The sequence below is a fragment of the Drosophila elegans genome, unplaced genomic scaffold (assembly GCF_018152505.1).
Source record: "Drosophila elegans isolate 14027-0461.03 unplaced genomic scaffold, ASM1815250v1 contig_814, whole genome shotgun sequence".
Taxonomy (NCBI): Eukaryota; Metazoa; Arthropoda; class Insecta; order Diptera; family Drosophilidae; genus Drosophila; species Drosophila elegans.
Window position 1 is genome coordinate 1,429,864 of NW_024546167.1, and position 21,366 is coordinate 1,451,229.

The 21,366-nt window shown below is 34.6% G+C and overlaps 1 protein-coding gene across 3 annotated transcripts in view; it reads right to left on the bottom strand.

Annotated features, from left to right (window-relative positions):
* The window catches only part of LOC108141873, a 28,458-nt gene extending 18,360 nt beyond the window's left edge, over positions 1 to 10,098 (bottom strand). The window contains exons 1-2 of one of the 3 annotated variants that reach the window (XM_017265468.2): positions 9,829 to 10,098; positions 2,768 to 3,488 (exon numbers count right to left, since the gene is read on the bottom strand). In XM_017265468.2, coding sequence (XP_017120957.1) covers positions 2,768 to 3,303 — 536 coding nt within the window. In that variant the 5' untranslated portion in view covers positions 3,304 to 3,488; positions 9,829 to 10,098. Of the gene's footprint in view, positions 1 to 2,767; positions 4,051 to 9,828 lie in introns of those variants that run through there. The other 2 variants (XM_017265470.2, XM_017265467.2) reach the window with 2 other exon arrangements.
* Between the last annotated feature and the right edge of the window lie 11,268 nt (positions 10,099 to 21,366).

Here is a 21,366-nt window from a genome sequence, read left to right on the forward strand (position 1 = left end):
TCGGGTCGTGATTTATGAGTTGAAATTAGTGGACGCCTTTTTATCATCTCTATGGGGCGATACTCTGCAAATCGGCAACACGTGTGCCACACACACACACACACAGCTTGGACTTACAAATTGAGTGTGTCACGAAGAAGGTCAGTCGACAATGGATCATGGCTAAAATTATATTTCAGTTATAACATCATCGACCACGAAGACGGTGGGAAGCAGTAGAGCGATAGCCATCTACCATCTAGCCAAACATTCGATGAATCGAGCTCTGTTCATGATACCCCGCAGCTACCTTGATGGACTTGGGTGTGGTTCGGGTTAAGTAGATTTTGTGGCAGCTTCTTTATATACATATATTCTCTAATTTGTTTCCTACATTATCAAAAAAATAATAGTCCACAAATTACGAGGTATACCCAATTCGGCATGAAGCGTTGATTTGATAATTATCTGGTGTGAGACCAAATAACCCAGTCACTGAATTAAACTGACTTGTGTGTTTAAAGGTGATAATGAGGCTATTAAGCCAACCAGTTTTATTCGGATAGTTGCTAAATAATATTAATTATAGCAGGGCATCATACATTCGTATGCATTCAATGTAAGAAATAAAAACTTTGTGCTGGAGGCAATGCGCTCAATAAATACGTTATAAAAGTGACAATTTGTTGCCTTATTTACGACTTTATTATATGCAAATTGAGACAAATGTCCAATCTGCAGCGTGTACTCGATAACCGCAATCGCACCCGATACTCGATACTGGGCGAGATCGTGTTTACAGCGCGCTTTGACATTTTAATGCTTTGTTATTATTTTGAATTTCAATTCCAATTGACGAAAAGGCAAAAACAACTAAGCAAATGCAATACACGCGCTTCTCTGTATGGAGACAAAACAAAAAATATAACAAAAACCAACATCACACACAAAGATCAAGTTCAATGAATTTTCACACAGTGACAAAAATTGAGACCCCAACGATGGTAATTTCGTTTAATTGAATATTTCTCGTTCGCTGCTTTCGAGCGCGCGCAAAATAAATATAAATATATCAGTTTTAAAATAACGATGACAAAATCTCTCAAGAACGAGCGCACCGAACGGAACGGGACGGAACGAATCGCCGTTCGTTCTCACACGGCCAAAGGGGGCGTGGCAGATCATGCCGCCCAGCAGATAAATCTCTGCCAACAGCGTATTGAACTTATCGGATAATGCGCAACGAGCGGATAATGGCCAATAAAGTGAATAACCCTAAAAATGTCAAATAACTCGGTTCACATTTTGTTTAATTAATGGCTATGGGAGTTCATGGACCTTAGAAACATTATAATTTAAGCAATAACATCCTAGTAGGTTAAATGGTTTCCCGGTTCTATAACCAAATTCTCCTTGCATCACCTCAATAGCCATCAATTTATTGAACGATCCCATAAATATTTATGCGATTTGCCCATTCGCATCTGGATTGCCTTTTTGGCGACCTTCGTTCAGTGCAGAGAGCTTGACCTCCCAATTGAAGTGAATAATGAATGGCCAAACCAACTATAAAACAATCTTTTATTTATATCCTTGACTCGCAAATTCTTTACGCTTCTTTTCCCCATCTAAATGTTTACCCACAGAAAGTTTTTGAACCACTGGCATGGTTTTTGAAATATATCAATTTGAAATGTAGCCTTCACGTTGATATGCTGATGCTGATCCTACTATAAAAACGCCATTTCTTTCGGATAGGGAATATTTTACGTTTTAGATGAGCACGAGTCACGAGTCTTTTTGGTTAAATGAAAACAACAATATTCTGTTATTTCTTTAGGAAAATATTTATACACAAATAAGTATTTTTCCAAGTCAAAATAATTAAGCTTTTAATACTAGTGTTTGTATTTTTTTATGATTTACTGTGTAGGATTAAAGCTAAATTAAATATTTTAGATAAGCACGAGTCACACTTTACTTGGTTTCTTTTTAGATTAATGAAAACAACAATATTCTGTTATTTCTTTAGGAAAATATTTATGCACAAATAAGTATTCATCCGAGTCATAGTAATTAAGCTTTTAATACTAGTGTTTGTATTTTTGAATGATTAACTGTGTAGGATTAAAGCAAAATATAAATGAATAAAATATAAAACATAAAGGTCTGTTTAAATATTGCGCCTTTAATGACTTACTTAATTAATTACTTCGGTTAAAAAGTCATTTTTCTTCACCCAAAAAATATGTTCATAGAAAGTAAACAATTTACACACGAATTATAAACTTTTGGGTAGGAAAAAATGTTTCTATAAGATGAGCAATAAATTAATGCCACGAAAATATCAATATAAAACTTTTGTGGTTAAAAAATAAGCCCTTTAAACTCTTCAGTATAGAAATTAAACTATAAAAGTATTAATAAGAGTCACTTTAATTAAAACCTATACATTAATACTGTCGTTTATTTTCAAGACACACTTATTAAAACTAAACTTTAAAACTAAGTTTTAAGAAAAGTATTAAAGTATAACATAATTTCTATAACCTTTTAAATATTTTAAGAATATTGATCAACAGCTTTCTAGATTGCCCATAAAAATTGCTCCAAATTGCTCATTTGGGAATGATAAACTATTAAATCAAGTGAAATCATTCCTATTAGTGTTTCTTCTTCTATTTAAGTTTTATGTTTTAAGTTTAGACGTGTCACTTTAATGGTTTGTTGTTAGTCGGTTAGTAGTGGCCACAAGCCAAACTTGGGGAAAGCGAACGGAAAAACATACCCAAAAAACATTTGCGTTATCTGCGCGGGCGTCTGGCAGACATTGTGAACGTTGAGGGTGCGTGGGCGGGCGTAGAGCATTCCGGCGGGGGTGAGGGGCGGCAGTACCGCCTCGTGCAGAATCGCCGACGTCGAATTGCTGCGGATGGTGGTGTAGGCGCGGTAATGCGAACTCGCCGAGGATCGCAGCTCCACAGAGGTGGTGGTTGTGGTGGTCACATCCTCTACTTCGTCCACTTCATCCTCATCCTTGCGGTTACTCGATGGGATGGGATCGAGTTCCAATTCCGATTCCGATTCCTTTTCCATCAGCAATGGATACTGCCGACTGAGGGGTTGTGGGGTGGCGGGTGGCATTGTGGTCGACGGTTTGGCGGTCGATGTTTTGGCAGAGCGCAATTTGATAATGTTCTGGCCACTCAGTTTCTTGGCCCGCTTAAAGTCGATATTGTTGCTGGCGTTGCTGCTGGTGTTTATTGTATTGTCATTGCTGGTACTTTTAGTTGGATTGCTGGCGTAACGATGTTGCAAGCGCATTTTGTCCAATTGTTCGTGTTTTAAAGGTTTTCAATGTCCGATTTGCTGCATTTGTTTGTCAGTTGTTTTGTGGCATATAAGTTTTAGCCATTAGCATAACTACTTGTCCATTGTGCGATCTCAAACCGCCGGCAACAACATTTCACGACGATGCGATGATGATGCGATGCCGCTTTCACTTTCAACTGAAGAATTTATGTGAAAATAAACAATGTTCAAAACTCATATAGAAAAAGCAGCAACAAAATAAACGAAAACAATAAATATAATTCAAATGCAGCGGGAAAATATGTAAGGTGTGAGTGTGTGTGTTTATCACGATTTTTGTCTGTCCAACGTATAAATCTAGAAATTTTATTTCCCACTTTTTTATGTTGTTTAGCTTTCGGCTGTTTTTGCGTGGGAGTGCTCTTTTGGCAAATATTTATGATTAAATATACATCTTAAGGCATTACGTTTTGCACAAATTTAATTGATTTCTTTCTTTCGGGGGGCGAGTGTGTGTATACGCGTTTGTTTTATAAATTTAGAAATGATTTTATATGCCGCACACACAGGCGTGGTTTTTATTTGCGATCGAAACGGAAGTCGGCGGAATAATATTCGTAAAAATATCAAGAGAACTCACAAAGAGACACTCGCACACACATACACACGTGAGCAGAACGGCTCACCAACACTCATGCAACGCGGCCGACGAGGCGTATACGCAACGTTGTTAACGCGGCGAATGAATGCTAGCGAATGAGCCGCAAAACTGAACGTTGTCCACAGAAGTACTTCGAAACATCGATCGCATTTTGCGCAGAGAGATTGTGAGAATTCAAGCGAACCAGAGAGAGAGAGACAAGGTGAAAGAGAAACCCTCTCTCTCTCTCTTTTCTTTCAGCACACGTTCAAAACAAACAGCATTCAATTCAATCAAACGACGAAAATTTGACCAATGCCGCAAATTGAGTAGGAAGAAGCAACAAATTCATGTCGCGCGTGTGGCAAACTCTCGATTGTTTAACAATATTCGTTGACCAGGGAAGAAACCAATTCATAACTCACATAAATACACAACAATGCGATTACACGGCAAATAAAGTACAAATACAAATTTGATTGAAATTCATTCAAAGCTTAAATTCCCACTGCGTGATTATAATTAAATTAGACACATTCGGCTACCAAAAAAAATACATATTTCTTTTCCTGTTTAAGCGAAAATCTTAACGTGTTTGTTTTGATGTTTTCTTGCTAAGAGTAATACAAATACAAAATAAAAGTGGGCCGGTTCGGTCCCCATATCTTATTTTTGAGAAAAAGTTTAATCTTCGATAATAGCTCTATGTCTGATTTTAATAGCGTATCAATAAAAGTAAATACTCGTTGACTCTTTTCTGTAGTTTTAAAATTGTTCTTTAATTGTTTGCTTTTAAAACACAGGACTTTCTTAGCTTCTTATAAAACTAAGGCTTACCCTTACATTAATAAATAAAAGTTGTTATGAGAGTAGGTTCTTGAGACACCTTTTTTATAAGTATTTTAAAGGGAAATAATGTAATACAAAAATGATAACTTTCTTTAAAAAGTAACACGTTTTTTTTATAATAAAATTAAACGGGGCACGGTTAAATATTTAAAAAAAAAAACAAAACCTAAACATCAGAAACAGTCAAAATAGTCATGTCTTTACTACCTGGTTTATTGATAAAATCGTTCTTCCCCAACTTAACTTTGCCATATCAGATCATATATTTAAGCCATAATTTAACAAATTGATACCATTGTTTATGGCGTCGAGACTTTCTCTTTTTCTATGGTTGTGTTTGTTTATTTGGCTTTCTTTGGTTTTTGCAATCAAATGGAAACATAAACGAAAGTCAACCCAATCTACACTTCGTTTTATATGTATAAGGCAAATAAAAAAGCACTTTTCCAAATTCTAAATACAATAATATGGAACCTAGACTTTAACCCCTAAATCTTGTAAAGAAACTAAGTTCTAAGGTAAACAAATCTTTAATTAAATTGTTTTGAGTTAAACTTCCATGCATCGTTATTCACAGAAGATTGATTTGCTAAAGCAATACAATTTTCGAAACGGACTGTGCATTTGCATTTCGAAGTGACTGCTACTGGTTATCGAAGTGACTAAGTCCACCTGGGTCCCAAGCGATTTGCTCCCAATTACTAATTATTGCGCTTACTCATGTCCGAAAAAATGTGAAATTAGATTGTAGTTGGGCCAACAACCCTGGTGACTAATAACGAAAATGGGACTTCCTTTGGCTTTTATTGAAGCTTCGATGGGACAAAAATAGGGAGGGATACCAGGTAAATGGTGGTATTTCCGTAGCGTTCCCTTCTCCATTTCGCCGGTGAGTGTCAACAGCTGTTTTGTGGGTGGACTGAAAGACTATTTGCCAAATAGGTGGCAATATATACTATACCACCCAACACTCACCTATATGAACAGACCAAAATGCGAATATAAATCTTGACTATATCTGCCAGGCCGAAAATTTATTGATGCCGCTCGAAATGGGATTATGCGCGCGTGTAGGTGAACAAAATATCCACAAAAATAAATATATATTTCCTACAAAAAAAAATAATTGGTTTAAAAAATAAACAAAAAAGAGGGCGTTGCTACAAATTATAATGTATGTCAGGGTTTGCTCTTGGCACTTGTTTCGCTTGCCTCGAATGCGAAAGTTCAAAAAGATTTGTGCACATGTCCAAGACGTTTGTTTCGGCTTTGTTTTTAGGTTTCCATTATTTTTTTTTTGTTTTGATATATTTGCCGCTGTTGTTGTTTTGGCCAAAAATACTCAAATGTGCACGGCACCAGCGGAGATGCTGTCATAGACGCGCCTTTTATGAGCATTTCGCGATGATGCCATTCGTCTGTGGGCCGCCGGGTTATCTCGGGTTATATGATGGCCATAAATCCATCTAAGCCTAATTAATTGCTTGCCACGGGTTTAAACAAAGTGAAAACACTGAAGTTCGTTTAATTGTCGGTTCCGGATAATCGCTTTTAACAACATTTAAGTGTGCAATGAAAATGTTAACAATATAGGGTATTTAATTCCATAGGATAAATTGATAACAACAGACGCGGACTACAAAATCAACCTTGGCAACTATGAAATATATTCTTATCACATTAAATAACTATATTATATACTATTGAATAACAACTGCACTTTTGCGAATTGGGTAAATATTTTCTTAGTCCGTTTTTTCACAATTGGATAAAAGTTAATATAACAAATCTTTCACATTTAGATAAACATAATCAGATAACTCTATAATCACAATAGTTGTGCAAAATGTTTTACTGTGATAAGCTTCTTTAACCACAATAAACTCTTCGGTAAACATGTGGATACCAGGTTTGTGATAACATGCCAAAAATATTTATTTGTTTAATAATAATTTTAGAACTAAGTGAAAGTGTAGTGGTTTCAAAATACAAATACCATTAACAGATTGATAACTAGCTAGCGCATTTCTCAAGTCTAACATATAATTTCTTTACCTATTTTTGAAAAGAAAGACCCAAATTTGAAATATTTTCAGCGCGAAAAATGTTGTCTAATGGAAATAATTGCCTTAAACAATGCGTACGATTAGTCAGTCAATTGTTGCCCCACTTTTCAGATACTGTTTACCATCCTCCGACCTAAGAAAATCTAGAACTCAACTCACCCACGATTTTTTGATTGGCAACCGATTGCCAGTTGATTGACAAAGTGTTTGGTTGTGTGCTCACCTTCTAGACCCGGCTATTTGTATACCCTTAAAACGAGTATTACGATATTTGTCACGTGACTTAATTCAATATAAATCTTGTCCAAAAAAAAAAACTTCTTTTGCATCAATCTACTATATTAGTCTATATCCTCAAATCACCATTTTAGGAAAAACAACTAAGTTTAAAATAGTTTTAATCAATTTATGTCATTACTGGAAAGGTAAATACGCTTCGCCTTTAATTTGAACTTATGTTCCCGCAGCTGATAAGCGGCATTCGATTGTTTTTAAGGCACTAACATACGGACAACAATTCAATCAAGTATCCATCACAAACACACGCTTTGAGAGCCATGCCCAGATAAGCAAATGGTTGGATAACAAAGCCTACAGATAATGCCAATCGCAAACAGAGGGAAGCATTCGGGCCTGTATTTGTAGTATTCGCTATAAAGTCGCAAAAAAAAAACGTTTATCGCACGCAAACAAAAACGACCTTCAGTAATGATGCGTTTGTATTTACGTAGCCATACTTGATGTCGCGTCGATTTCTTATTGCCAATTTGCCATTAATATTAAAAAAGCATTTAAGTTTCCGTTCTTTTCTTCCTGGTTGTTAAATGTAAAAACTTAAATTTCGCTTGGTCGGCACTGCCGTGAAATATATGTATATAAAAAAAAGAGCAAAACCAAAATTTTGTTTACACATAAACAAATTTTGTTCTTAACTTGTTATATTTGCTTTTTCACTCAGCTGTTTCGTGCAAAGTATATCATATTTTAGGTGCCCTACAAAATCTGAGAATTAATAAATGTTTATTTTAGGACAACAGAGTGCATTTAATTGGTACAGTGATAAGGATATTAAAACGCAGAAGTACGGTTCAAGATTTTATTTTTATACCACAATTAAAGGTTTTCTATGGATGGGTGGGGCGTAACCGACCCTCAAGAATCGTTTTTATTCTTTATAGCATATGTATTAAGATGGCTATTATCTTCAAAACTTTTGTTGGGCAAAGGCAGTTTTAAAAGATTGATTAAAAGTTAAACCAAATTAAAGTGAAAATAAAAGTTTTAATTGTAATGATTAATTGAAACTGTAAAGATTGATTAATTTGAGTAGGGCATCAGAAAGCAAACAGAACCGCGTTGCAGTTGCAGATTCTGGGTAAACGCATTATGGGAACAAAACAAGCGTGTGTGTACCATTTTCGTATGACAACAAAAATATTTATTTTATATACTAATAAACAGTGCACGGTTATTTGGCTGTTGTTTATTAATTTGGTTGTTGTTGTTATTGCTAGAAATTGTTTAACGCGTTACATCTTTGTGCGCTTTTGTTTCCGGCTTCGTGGCAATCGAGTGCATAAACTTAATTATTGTCAAAGTGTCACAACAGCAAGGCAAGTGGATGATCGAGTGGAACACGAAAGATATAGATATAGAAGGAAATGCAAGGAATCACTACAAAGGTCGGGACAGACAAGTCTGATTCATCAATACAGCAGCGAAGGAAATAATAGCAATAATATTTGACAATAATGGACAATAATGGGTACACTACTTCATAATAATATAATCCAATATATTGAGGTTTTAAAGGTTACCTTTGGATTGGGTTTTCAATTGTCCTAGTTATTTTAACCGCAAGTATAGCCATTAATGTGGTTAATATTTTCAGACATATTTAAGTTGGATTTGGCAAGTAGAAAAAAAAATTTATTGTTTAGTTTTAAAAAATTCTGTTTTTCCATCTTAAAATGAAAAAAAAACGAGCTTGTTTCGGATCCTAAATGTTTTTTAAATCTAAATTAATTTTATTTACAAAGATCGTAGACCTGCCCAATAAATAAGGCCCAATAATTTGTTAATAAAACATTATTAGGATTTTTTGTAAAATTCCTAAAATTGAACTTTTTTGTTAATGAATATTATCCATTTTTTTTAAGTTTTATATCTTAAAATATTTAAATAAGTGAAAATCTTAATCCTACAAAGAACAACTTTCATAGTATTTTGAAACCCAAACAATCAGTTATAGTACATTATTAAAACAACTTTCTTTATAAATTTATTTAGTATTTGGAAATTTTTTGAAACCATTATACAAATCCAACTAAATTGCTACTTGCGCAAAAATATTTCTGTTAGACGAAATAAATTCAGACTTTTGTTTTTAGCAATTTATGGATTAAACTTTTGTGGGGTCGTTTCTGCCTCACAACTTTGTTTTCTCAGCTGGTGAAAAGAAAGAAAAGAAGGCTAACGGTACGGAGAAGTTAACCTTCGCAAACGCAAAGTGTTAAAATAATGGGAAACTAAGCTAAAGTTTTTAACTCGCACACAGACACACGGAAATTGGCCAGCCAAACGAAACGAATTCACCTAACGGACAAAAAGCTTAGGTCATTGACCAAAAAAAGAAATAACATCGTAAAGAGAGTGGCCGGGTAAAATAAAGTGAAGAGCGCGCGCTCTTTAGGGGGCGAGCACGTTTTCCAGAAAAAAAGCCAACGACGCCACTTTTTTTAGAGTATGGAATGGAGCTCACACACACACACACATTTGGAAAAACAAAACGATTCTGTTATTTTCCTTGTTTGCAAAAGCAACAAAAACGAATTTGTTGTTATTGCTTTCGTATAGGCATCAAAGAGGCACGCTTACGTCATTCATAATAATACAGACACAAAGAGAGAGCTAGAACAACAACAAAGGAAACAAGAGAGCATCGCGTAGCAGTTGTTTTTGTTGTGAATGCAATTAAATTACCTGAGGAATAATTTAACCATTTTGTGCATTTTGCGCTCTCTTTTAAGTTGTTTTTGTTAAATCAATTTTCACGGTAGCTCCATTGTTTGTCGACTTTCCTCGTTCCTTCTTTCCTCGTGGAGTCGATTCACTTGACACGTTTTGGGAAAGAACAAATCAACTTTTGTTTTATTATTAAGCAACTTTTGGTTTATTATTAAGCAAACGTTTAGTTTACATTTTACATTTATTTATTTATTTTTGCGTTTGCTTAGAAAAACTGTGGGCTCTCTTCTAGAGGTGGAAAAACATCGATGCCAACACCGATGGTCATCGACGTTTTGGGAAAAATCATAACAGCTTGTGTGAATGGCATCAGGTGGCAATCACCGCGCAATTTTAAAAATCACTTTGTGCGTTTTTCAGCACTGAAAAATTAATTCTTTAAATACATCGAAATTTGTTTCTCAAATTTAAATTGGAAAACGTTCAAATATGAAAAAAAAACACTCCAGTTCTTGCACAGTTGGCCTGTTTGAAATTAATAAAAAGACAACGTTAAAGAAAGCGGAATAATTTTGGAAATCATATCGCATAGATGTTTAAATGTCGAGTTGGTACTTTAAGCTGCTGAAAATGACTTGGTGCATGCCATGGCTAACGAACTGGTTGAAGTATTGGACGGGGCGGTATTTTCAAAAACTAGGTAGACTTATTTTTATTGAATACTCAGAAAATATTTTTAAAATAATTTTGCTCTGTCTTTTGCGCATTGCATTGTGTTTTGTTTGTATTGGTGAACTCAGAGGATGTCTCTCCTAAGAGATTTTTTTTTAAACGTTCCTTATAGCCCCTTTCCTCAGATATCCATCCACCATAATTTATATCATTACTTTTTTCTGATGTCAACCAATTTGCGCTTACATTTTGCATAACCTGCCTTAATGCGAAAAAATTTAAACAGAAATACGACACCAATGATACAAAATGGCTCAGATCCCTTTTCGAAAAAAAATTTTATCGCAGACCCATTCCATGGAAAAATAAATCTAGCAATGACTCAACCCATTCGGCTAACAGGGCTCTGTTAAAGTTTTCTTACATCTTAACAGCAAATTCAATTTTTTTTAAAAGAATCCTGTTAAATCGATGTACAGAACAAATAATGAAATTAGCACAGCGGCTAACGTTAAGTATGGCACATACGCACTGTTGCCGATTCTAATAAGATGTCTTGTCGCCACTGTCTCTAGATACTTAAAACCAGGTAGGTATCTAGGTAAATAGTTTTCGTCCCTTTTACCCCCTATCCTTAGAATATGTTGTGTTAGGTACTTAAATATTTTTATTTATTTTTGATTTAAAATTAGATAAATACTACTTGGACCTTATGGAAATATTTTACAGGTTTGGGCACAGCTTGTGATTTGAGATTGGGAAAAAAGTATGAAAAAAATGTTTAAAAATCTGGAACAGCTCAGAGAAACATGACCAATGTCTCAAACGATAGAAACAAAACGCCATTTAATGTGAAAAAAAATTTAATTTGATTTTTAAACGCTGCTCACAAATTGAGATTTTTTAATTTCCCTGTGATTTTGAAAATTAAAATCAAAAAATATCTTGTAGAAGAACCATACACCTTTTTTTTCGCAAAAAGTGTTCTAAAACTGGTTGACCATTCTAAAAGTTATTTAATAACCTAAAGAAAAGAAAAGGTGATTTTTTTAAATTGAAAATAGCGCAGATAACAGAGCTGCAGTGGGAAACTATGCTTAGAAAAGGCTAAATTACCATAGTCAAATGTCATTGAGCCTGGATCTCGAAAAAATAAAAATTTTGTCGGGATTATTGCAAAAGCGACATAACTTAATTGTTTTTAAGCTAGGTAAATAGTTTTCGTCCCTTTTACCCCTATCCTTAGAATATGTTGTGTTAGGTACTAAAATATTTTTATTTATTTTTGATTTAAAATTAGATTGATACCAATAAATTACATTTTGTAATATAAAAATAACATAATTTCACTGCAGCTTAATTAATTGCACCACATATGCAAGATGTAAGATTTATCTTTTTGCTTAATTATTTAATTATACTATATAAGATTAAACATTTATTGTAGGTCTATAGATCCTTTGCAGCTTAAAATCGATTATATTTTTAAAAATAAATACAATTTATGGAATTGACCCGGAATAATTTTGTAGTTTTGTTCAATTACAATTTAGTATTATTAAAATATTGTTACTTTACGCTTAAATAAATATATAAATAATAAGTTAATCCATTTATAAACAAAATTTTTGCGAATCTTGCATCACTTCTTTTTCTGGATTTGGAATCATAAATGGTTGGACCTGAAGTGTTTGCATCTTAATTTGCAATATGCTAATGGCACAATGCGTTTCGCACCTTTCTTAAATGCCAGCTTATTGTTTTGGTTTAATTTAAATTACCTGTTTGACTAATGCATGGTCTCAGCGGCGGGCAGCAACAATAATGACGAGACTCTCAACTCATTATGCATTGTTTATTGCCACTCAAAGTTGCATTTTCTCCCTTTTTCCAGAATTTTCTGAGCACTGCAGCATAACTCTTAATGCACATGTAACAATAGGGAAACACCACTCCCACTTTTTTCGACACACCCTCTCTTGACGCCTTATTCCTTCGCTTTTCACAGGAACAGTTTTTCCTGTCTACCTCGAATTTATGAGTAAAAAGGACAATCTAAATTTAAAACATTGCACCTACATAGTTTTATATATATTTTGTTTTTTATTAAAACTGTTTAAAATCATAATTGCATATTAGTGTATGAAAATATAAAATTTGGTTATTTTTACGACTCTATTAAGATTAGGTAGTTTCTTTAAACTTCATATTAATGTTTATTAATATTGTTTTAAAACATTCCCATTCCCCATTCCCATTTTTACCTTTACCGTTTAAAAAACGGTTTTTATTGAAGTAATTGTTAAGGTTTGTTTAATTTGAAACAGATTTTTTTTATATATTAGCTCTTTGCAAATTTTTCAATAACTTTCTTTCCCAACTGTGGGGTCCAATCACCCACTGGGCTTATATAAGCACCAGCAGGTGGAGCACGGCAAGTCAAGTCTGGCACTTCATTATGCACATTAAGATACAATTTCTTTTGGTCCAGGCGAGGTGGTTGGTGCCTTAACTTAATTTAACTAACTAGGGGCCAGCGGGGGGGAGCCTCCGGGCGGGAGTTTGCGTGTGTGCTGCTAATGGCCTTAATAAAAAATGCAACATTTTGATTTAATTTAATTGAAATTCACGCCACTCGAGCAACTCCATTAGGCAGAAACGTGTCCTCCGTCAAGGATGCAGATGATGGCAGCGTCGAGGAAATCAAATTACGAATGTGGGCGGTAGAGGGCGGGCATGTCGCAGGGGGCGGGGCTGTGGCTGTGGGTTGTAGCAACTCAAATAAATATTGTCAAAACACTTGTCAAATGGCTAAACAATGAGCTAGAACGTGGACAAGGCACGGCGCACTCTCAGCTGTCCTTCGGTTTTTGCCCAATTTTTGAAAGGGGCGTTTCAATTGATACTACACTTAAAAAAAAAAAAATATTCTGGAGGTTTTTTATTTATTTTTAATAAATATTGACCCAGAGCTCATTTAAAGAGCTCATTTAAAGTCTTGTAGAAAATAGAATTTACATGAATTCTTTAGAACACGAGTAATTTGAAGAAACCTTAACATAACTTAATTTCAAAATATATGTGAAAATACAAGAATGCTTATAATAATTTTATTATATATTTTGGTTTAAAAATTTTGTGTTAAAATATACTTTGTATTTTTTTTTTGAGAAAACAAAACACAGATGGTCGAACACAAATGATTTCTTTGTTCTAACAAAAGATTACAGTTTGTTCAACTTTTGATTCTCAATTCCCAATTCTAACTGATTTTTTGAGTGTAGTCTCGTCGAGTATAAAAAAGTGAAACTGGAACTGTAAGCAAATCAATTTGATTCGATTTAAATTTAAAAGCATCTGCACACAGGCATTCATCACCTCCACGATTTGGACTCCCATTTAGACCCTTCGCCACCATCAGTCCTATCCATTTGCCATCTCCAGCGATCTTGAGCGTGATTTTCATGTCGGGGTCACGTGCCGGCGACGCGTGCCGCTGACATAAGTTTTCAGTCCTAGACTCGCAGCTCTTCGAGCTCAAGAAAACGAGGGGATTCGGAATTAAGTCGCGGCATGACCACAGGGCAAAAAGGGGTCGACACTTTTCAGTGGGTGTTTTCGGTCGGGCGACATGTTTGACTTAGTTAAGTTATCAGTTTAATTGTATTAGTCAAAGAGATTTACTTTTTTTCTTAATTCTGCGCATGTGTGTTTGCTGTTCTGTCGTTTGATAAGAACTGGCGACGGGGAAAAAATTATTTATATTACGTAGGAATAGACAAATAGTAGCGCTTTTAATCTGCAACGCGTGCCAAAGACATTGTTAAATAAACAATTTAATAGCTATATATAAATATGTATATATAAACTATTTGTACTTTAGATATTATGTTCCATTTTTAAGGAGCTGTATCTTAAAACAATACAATTATTTTTTAGGTGTCTACATTTCAGAAGCAATTACAAAATAATTGTCTTTTGGATTTAAAAAAAAATAGATTAACAATGTTTTTTCAGCTACTCTGAATTATTTTTGTTCAACCAAAATCTAGAGGCATAGATTTATTTAATATAAGAATTCAATAACAAGTAATCGAGTTTAGACAGTACCTGCAAATATCTAAATAAGAGTAATCAAATAAATGGTAATACTTAGACACACTGAAATTATTGTGTTAATTAGTACTTTCAAATTTCTTTGTTATCATTTGATCTTGCTTTATTCGTGCCTAACACATATCAACCACTTGAGTCGCAGCGTTTCCCACTGCTAACTTATCCGATTTGTCCAATCGAAGGTGACAGCCGCACAGTGGCCAAGTACATCCTGTTCACCTGTAGCCTCGTCGCTCTCGAAGTTCTCCAAAGTTCGGATCAAATCAGCCATAGAGGTGTCAGTATACAAAGGACGCGCCCTGACACGCGTCTGACGTTTATTGGTGCCCTCCAGCTGCAGCGAAAAGTTTTCCCCAGCAAAAAGCCTTTCAAGGAAAAGCCACATGTGGAAATTGTAGACGACAAGCAGACACAACACAAGACACAAAAAGTACAAGAATGCCTGGCCAAATGGGAAGCACCGAAGATGAAAGCACTGTTTTGCGTTAAAGGAAATTTTATTTATATATTTCATTGTTAAAAAAAGTTATGTGTTATTTTAAACACCTCAATTTAAGTTTAAGCTTTTGGTTTAAAAAGTGTTTTCAAACAGTATTTTTTTATTTTCAAATGAATTTAAATATTTCAACACCATAAATACAAATTCATTAAACCAAATTCTGGAATGAAATGAAAGTAACTTAGGTTTATAAAATAAATAAATACAAAAAAAAAGTGTACATAGCTTTAAAGAAATTATTCTTTTTGTAACTATAAATAAAATGTTTAATATAATAATTACACAGAGAAAACTGAATTCGATGTTTTAGGTGCGCGGCAGTGAAATCAATTTTATAAATAAAAGAAAAATATTAAAAAAATAAACTAAACATAAATTTGATACAGGGTTTTACTTCTTAAAATGTTTTAAACCTATTTTTACAACATAAAATTTTGGTAGACTTTTCTGAGTCTAAAACATTTTTAAACTCTTGCAGACAAATGAGTTTTAACTTCAAAACAAATTACTTTATAAAACTATTATTTTCGTATTTTCAATTTAATAAGTAACATATTTTATTGTTCCTATAAAAGAGTGTTTAAAGTTGTTCGCAATTTTAACTTTTGCTTCCCGAAGAGGAGGAGAAATAAGGCACGGTCGCGATTTGTATTTTTGTGTAAACATTTTCGTGTCAATATTGCAAAAGTAAACATGGCCCAGAGGACAAAGTTGGGGGATGTCCTTTTAAGTGCTGCCCTTTAGGCAGCTGGCAAGTGGGTTTAAAATTTCCCATGTCCATTTTCTCACATTCCCTTCGCTTGGCGTCAAGTTGTCGCAACATTATGGCTTGGCCTTCTTCTCGCCAAATATTTGAAGTGTTTCGGATTTCAGAAAGAAGAAACAGAAAAATTAAACAAAATTTTAGCTTTCTTTAAAGTGTTTTTTAGTCGCCATCCCTTGCCACAACGAAAAAAAAACTACCCCCTCTTTCCCACAGAAAAATCTCCTTTTGGGCCACCAAGTGTTGCCAACTCACTCAATGATTTCTGGTTTGCAGCAATTTTTATTTTCTACTTTTGCCTCGTGGAGGGTTTCTGTTTCAAGTCGGGCGGATGGGCATGGGGGCGGCAAGGACTGCGGGGCGTGGCACACTCGAGTGCGTGCTTGAAAATACAAAAATTTCACTGCATTTCGCGTTATTAACACGTAGGTGCCAAGAACCCTCGCGGGTTCGGGTTAGAAGCGGTTTGCGTCAGTGGTGCGGGTTCAGCTTGGGCATGTCACCGCGTGGGTTTGAGTTTATGGTGTGTTCTTGCACCACAAAAAAAATCCATTACATAAAATACCTAGAAATCGATTCTAAAATCTAACTAGTAGGGAAATCAAATATATTGATATAAGAATTCTGTGAAAATAATGGACACTTGACTTAATAGAAATGTTGTTTTTATTTAAATAAGTTTAGTAAGGTATGGCATGTTTTTATCTTCTTAAGGAACTGTCTTATTATTGTGTTGTTTTTATAAAGGGCTTGCTTAAGTTCTATTATTATTGTTCTATTTATTTTCCTAATTTGTTGGATTTTTTTTAATTTTCCAAGTTAAGACTTTTTTTGTTTAAAAAAAAATATAATTTCAGTGTGGCCGGTCCGCTGACACCATGTAATAAGGAGTTTTCATGGCCTCTTGAACGCTCACGCTTACCAAGCGAGGACATTTTAATTGAGAGTGTTGCGAGGAAGGACGACGACGACGACGACGACGACGCCGACGACGACAACGGCGCTGATGTCGATGATGGCGTCGCAGTACTTGGCCAGCTGCCGCTCCTTCTTCCGCTCGTTCCGCTTCCCTGGATCGCCTCAAGTGCGGTCCGACGTCCTCGGCACTCGGCGCCATTCCTTACCAGCTTCTGGGCTTGGGTGTGGACTGGGACTGCCTTTCTGCTCAGGTGTTGATGGATGAAAATTCTGAGGGCAACTCCTGAGTGGCGGACACTTGGACGACGAAACCGGCTTTCAGAGTTAGCCATGAGTAAGATCTTGGACGTTAACCGTAGTTTAACAAAAACGTAGTCTTTATACAATAGTTATTAAATAAATTTTTTAAATTTTTTTATTGCACTTAAATGTATGCTAAGAAATCAGTTTTGTCTTAAAATTTACGAAACGGAAATTATATATATTATAAAATTCTTTCAGCTCTTCAAATAAAATTTGAGCCTTATGGATGGTGAGTCACGTGATTTTGAAACTTTTACCTTAATTAATGAAGCGTGCACTTCGTTTATATGCATTTCTTAAGACTAACCATTAAATATATTCAAAAGAATACAGAAATGTCAAACATAGAAGTAAAATATATTTTCAATAACATCATATTACAAAGACGACTTCTTGCTAACAACCTAGTATGCAAATATATACACATATATATATATACATATATATATATACAGTGATTGGGTTATTAAATTTGCCTAAATAGTGTAAGAAAACAACAACAGCTAGAGCAATTTATAAGTAATTTCCATTTTGGGACCAAGGGGGAAGACATCATTAATTTGCACTCTTGGGAAATCGAGGGGAAAGGGGAAGCGACAATTGCCAAAAATATTTACAGGCAAAACAGAAGCTGGGACAACAACAATCAGCCACCCCAAACCCACCCACTTCTTCCTTCTGCCCACACCCACACCCACAACACCCACCCATCCACACTCACTTTAAGTTTGTTCCCAGCGGAGCAAAAGAAGTCGAAATGAAATCAGCAGAAAATTCAATGAGCAGCATTTGGTGGTATGAGTTCTCGTTTTGGTTGAACTACACTAAGAACTTAAAAAAAGGTTGAAGATTTTATGGAAAAATATATAAACAATAAAATGCCTATGAAAATATTTGTATTTGCTTGAATTTTATTAGGTTTTAATAAATAATCATCAAGAATATGTAACTAAATAAATATCTAAATTTATAATTTTAAATCAGATTTAAAAAACTATACTTTATTTAAATTACTATGCTGAGAGAGGTACTTTTTTTATATATATTTCTATATTTATCTAACAATTAATATTCCTGCATTCCTATAAATTTAATATTATCCTTAAAGATAAATTAACTGTTTCCTTTTTTAAATTCTATGAGAAGCTCAAGCCATAATTGAACCTGTTCTTAAACTGTAACTTGAACTTAACTAAGAATTTGCCATAAATCGAACTTAGCTAAAGAAGTGTTTGGCCACCTATAATTCAATAAATCTTACTTCCATAAGTGAAATTTTCATAGATATTAGTTTTCTATAACTTTTCTTCATATTTATTTATTTTAATATTCATAATTCATATTAAAACAAGAAAAGAACACTTATTGCCAAAAATTACATTAAATCGTTTTCCGATTTTAATAAAATTAAAAGCGTAATTTTGAAATTGTAAACCATTACTATACTCAAAAGAGTTTTTCGGAAAAAATTAAAAAAGAAAAAAGTTATAATTTTTTTAATTTTTTTTTTTTAATCTATGGCTTTTTCCAGTGTCGCAGGCTCTTGGAGTTTTCCAGTGATATCAGGCAGACAGACGCCCTGACGGCGGTGGTTGATGGCTGCAATTGATGGCTGGCAACCAACCGCTGCCCCACCCCCTCAAAGCCCAAAAACAGCCGCCCACATCGTTTCGTTAGCGAAGGGGTTGTGATTTCAGGACCTTCCTGGATGTGTGTGTTTGTGTGTGTGTGTGTGTGTATCAGCTGCTTAAGCCAAAATTTAAGGGAGCACAGGAAAGAAGTAGACACACGAAAATTCAAAGGGGGGTGTAGAGTGTGGGGGTGACGTGCAAATGCCAGAAAAATATTATGTGACATGATAAATATTGCACACAGGGGGATATTTCGAAGCTGTAAACCAGGATACTGCCGTTGTTGTTGTCAACATCATTGCCGAAATAATATGACAGATCCATTCATAAAGCGATGAGTTGATGAGGATGGCGATAAGTTGTTGCTGTGGTTTCGCTTCTCTCGCTGGCTGCGGTTTCACTGGGTGTTGCTTTGTGGGTGTGTTCTTGTGGGTTATGCAAATTGGAAGCGAATTATGCGTATGCAGAGGTTTCCATGTCTATTACTATAGGCATTGTAAAAATAACCGTACGTAGTTGTAAAAGAGTTTAGTTGTAAAATAATTTCTATTCGTCGTTACATTTCAATACTAGTTGGTATTACAAATACAATAATTTGTATAAACAATTTATCAAAAATATGATAAATTAGCTTTCATAAATGAGAAATAAACAGAAATATAAATAATGCAAATAAATATTTATTTTAAATATTTGCAAATAATTTGTAATAATAATATTTTATTACTATAGAAACCACAACAATATATAACCATCATTAAGCCACAAACTAAAATGAGAATGGTTAATTATCAGATCCTCTCAAACTCAAAAAACATTTTTTTTATTCCATTTTTTTTTTTAACTTATTGGTTAATTAGGTCTATGTCTAAAACCGTCTAAAATTAAATAACTATACCAAACTCCAAACATTCAGGACTTAAACTTGTGAAATTATTGAAATATTTGTAAATATTAAAACTATATGAGGGATACATATATGTATATGTTTTATATTCATTATATTTGTTAAAATTTCTTGAATGGTAAAATAACTTAGCGTCACATTTATACCAATTTATGAGCATATAAACAAATGCGAGTGCTTTGAAGATCAATTTTATAATTATTGAAAATTGGATAGTTAAAGAGACGAACGATGATAAATAGTTGCATTTAATTCTTCGCATGGCCATTACAATAACCCTTGGCCATGTCTGCCTGTCTGCGGGTCTTGGCCTCCCAGCTCGGAAGTTCCTCTCCCCCCCCCAAAAAAAAAGAACCAAAAACCAAACAAACAAAATTGGCGGACGCGTGGTGGAGATGGCCGAGGGGGTGTGGGGGAATCCTTTTGTTCTTATTGGAGCACGCGCTGCCAAATGCCAATACAAATGGCGCAAAAAAGGACGCGCCGCAGGAACAGGAAAAAAAGGGAGAAAAAGTTACTCAGGGTTGCAACCACTTTGAAGTGTTGCTGTTTGCTCTGCTCCCTGTTGGCGGGGATTTCGTCCTTAAACATGCGCACTAAACGCTAATAGTTTGCCCTTCGCCCCCAGATCCACCCCAAAAAGCCACGGAGTTGCTCCATTTTGTTCCAACAACTCGGGCGGACTTTAAGACTTTTCAAGCTTAAAATGCTCCATGCGAACTTGCTCGTAAAATATTCGAAAATTGCATTCATTAATTCCCATATTCACTGACTCAGGGGGGCGGGGACCGTTGTTTACTTCCTGTGCCCGCAAGATTGATTCACAGCGTGACCAAAGGTCCTGCAACAAAATTATTCACGCATCTCGCTCGTGGACATGCAAGCGCCCGAAATTCATATAAAAGAACGAAAAAAAATGGACACGTGCGCTCCCTGATTTTTTACGACTACTTGGGCTCGGGCAGGAGGAAAACTGTTTACGAGGGTGTCGTACACGATTTAATATCCTTGACCCGTCGAGCAGTCGATGGGCTTCATCAACCAGAAGTCCTGAACAAAAAAAATTATTAGCTACCCACACTTGTTTTAATTTATGATTCTTTAATGCCAATTCTAAGTTACCCCGTGGTTCTTAAACGCTTTATTTTCTGTTTCTTGTTGTATTTATTCTATCCTTTTAAAAAAAAAGTTTTAAATCCATACAATAGGCCTAATATTAAAAAAAATATTCATTTTATGAAAGGTAACATAAATATAATATTAACTAAGTCCTCTAAACCATTTGAAATAAAATTATATTAATATTTAACAAGAAGATTAAATTTTCATTTACTGCGCATACTATAATTTGCATAAATTAATAAACCGTTTCGACCCTTACTCACAAGTAAAACAAATCGACCAAGAAGCATACCAATAAAATTGCATTCCATAAAAAGTAACCAGAAAAACTGCGCGTTTCCGGAACCCGCAATATCTGTCAAATATCAATGTGCCCACAAAAAAAAATACCCTGAAATATCATAAAATAAATAAATTTATGTCGGACAATAAAAATAAAATCCAATAAAAATTGTCTTTCCTTTTTTCCGGCCCTAAACTCCCCAACTCAAGGAAAACAAATACAACTTGTGAACAATACACCCAAATATATTAACCAAATACAGGAAATAAATGGATTTACATGCCATATAAGAGGTAAGGACCCGCATATTCAAATGGAGGTCAAGTTCAGTGATAGTTT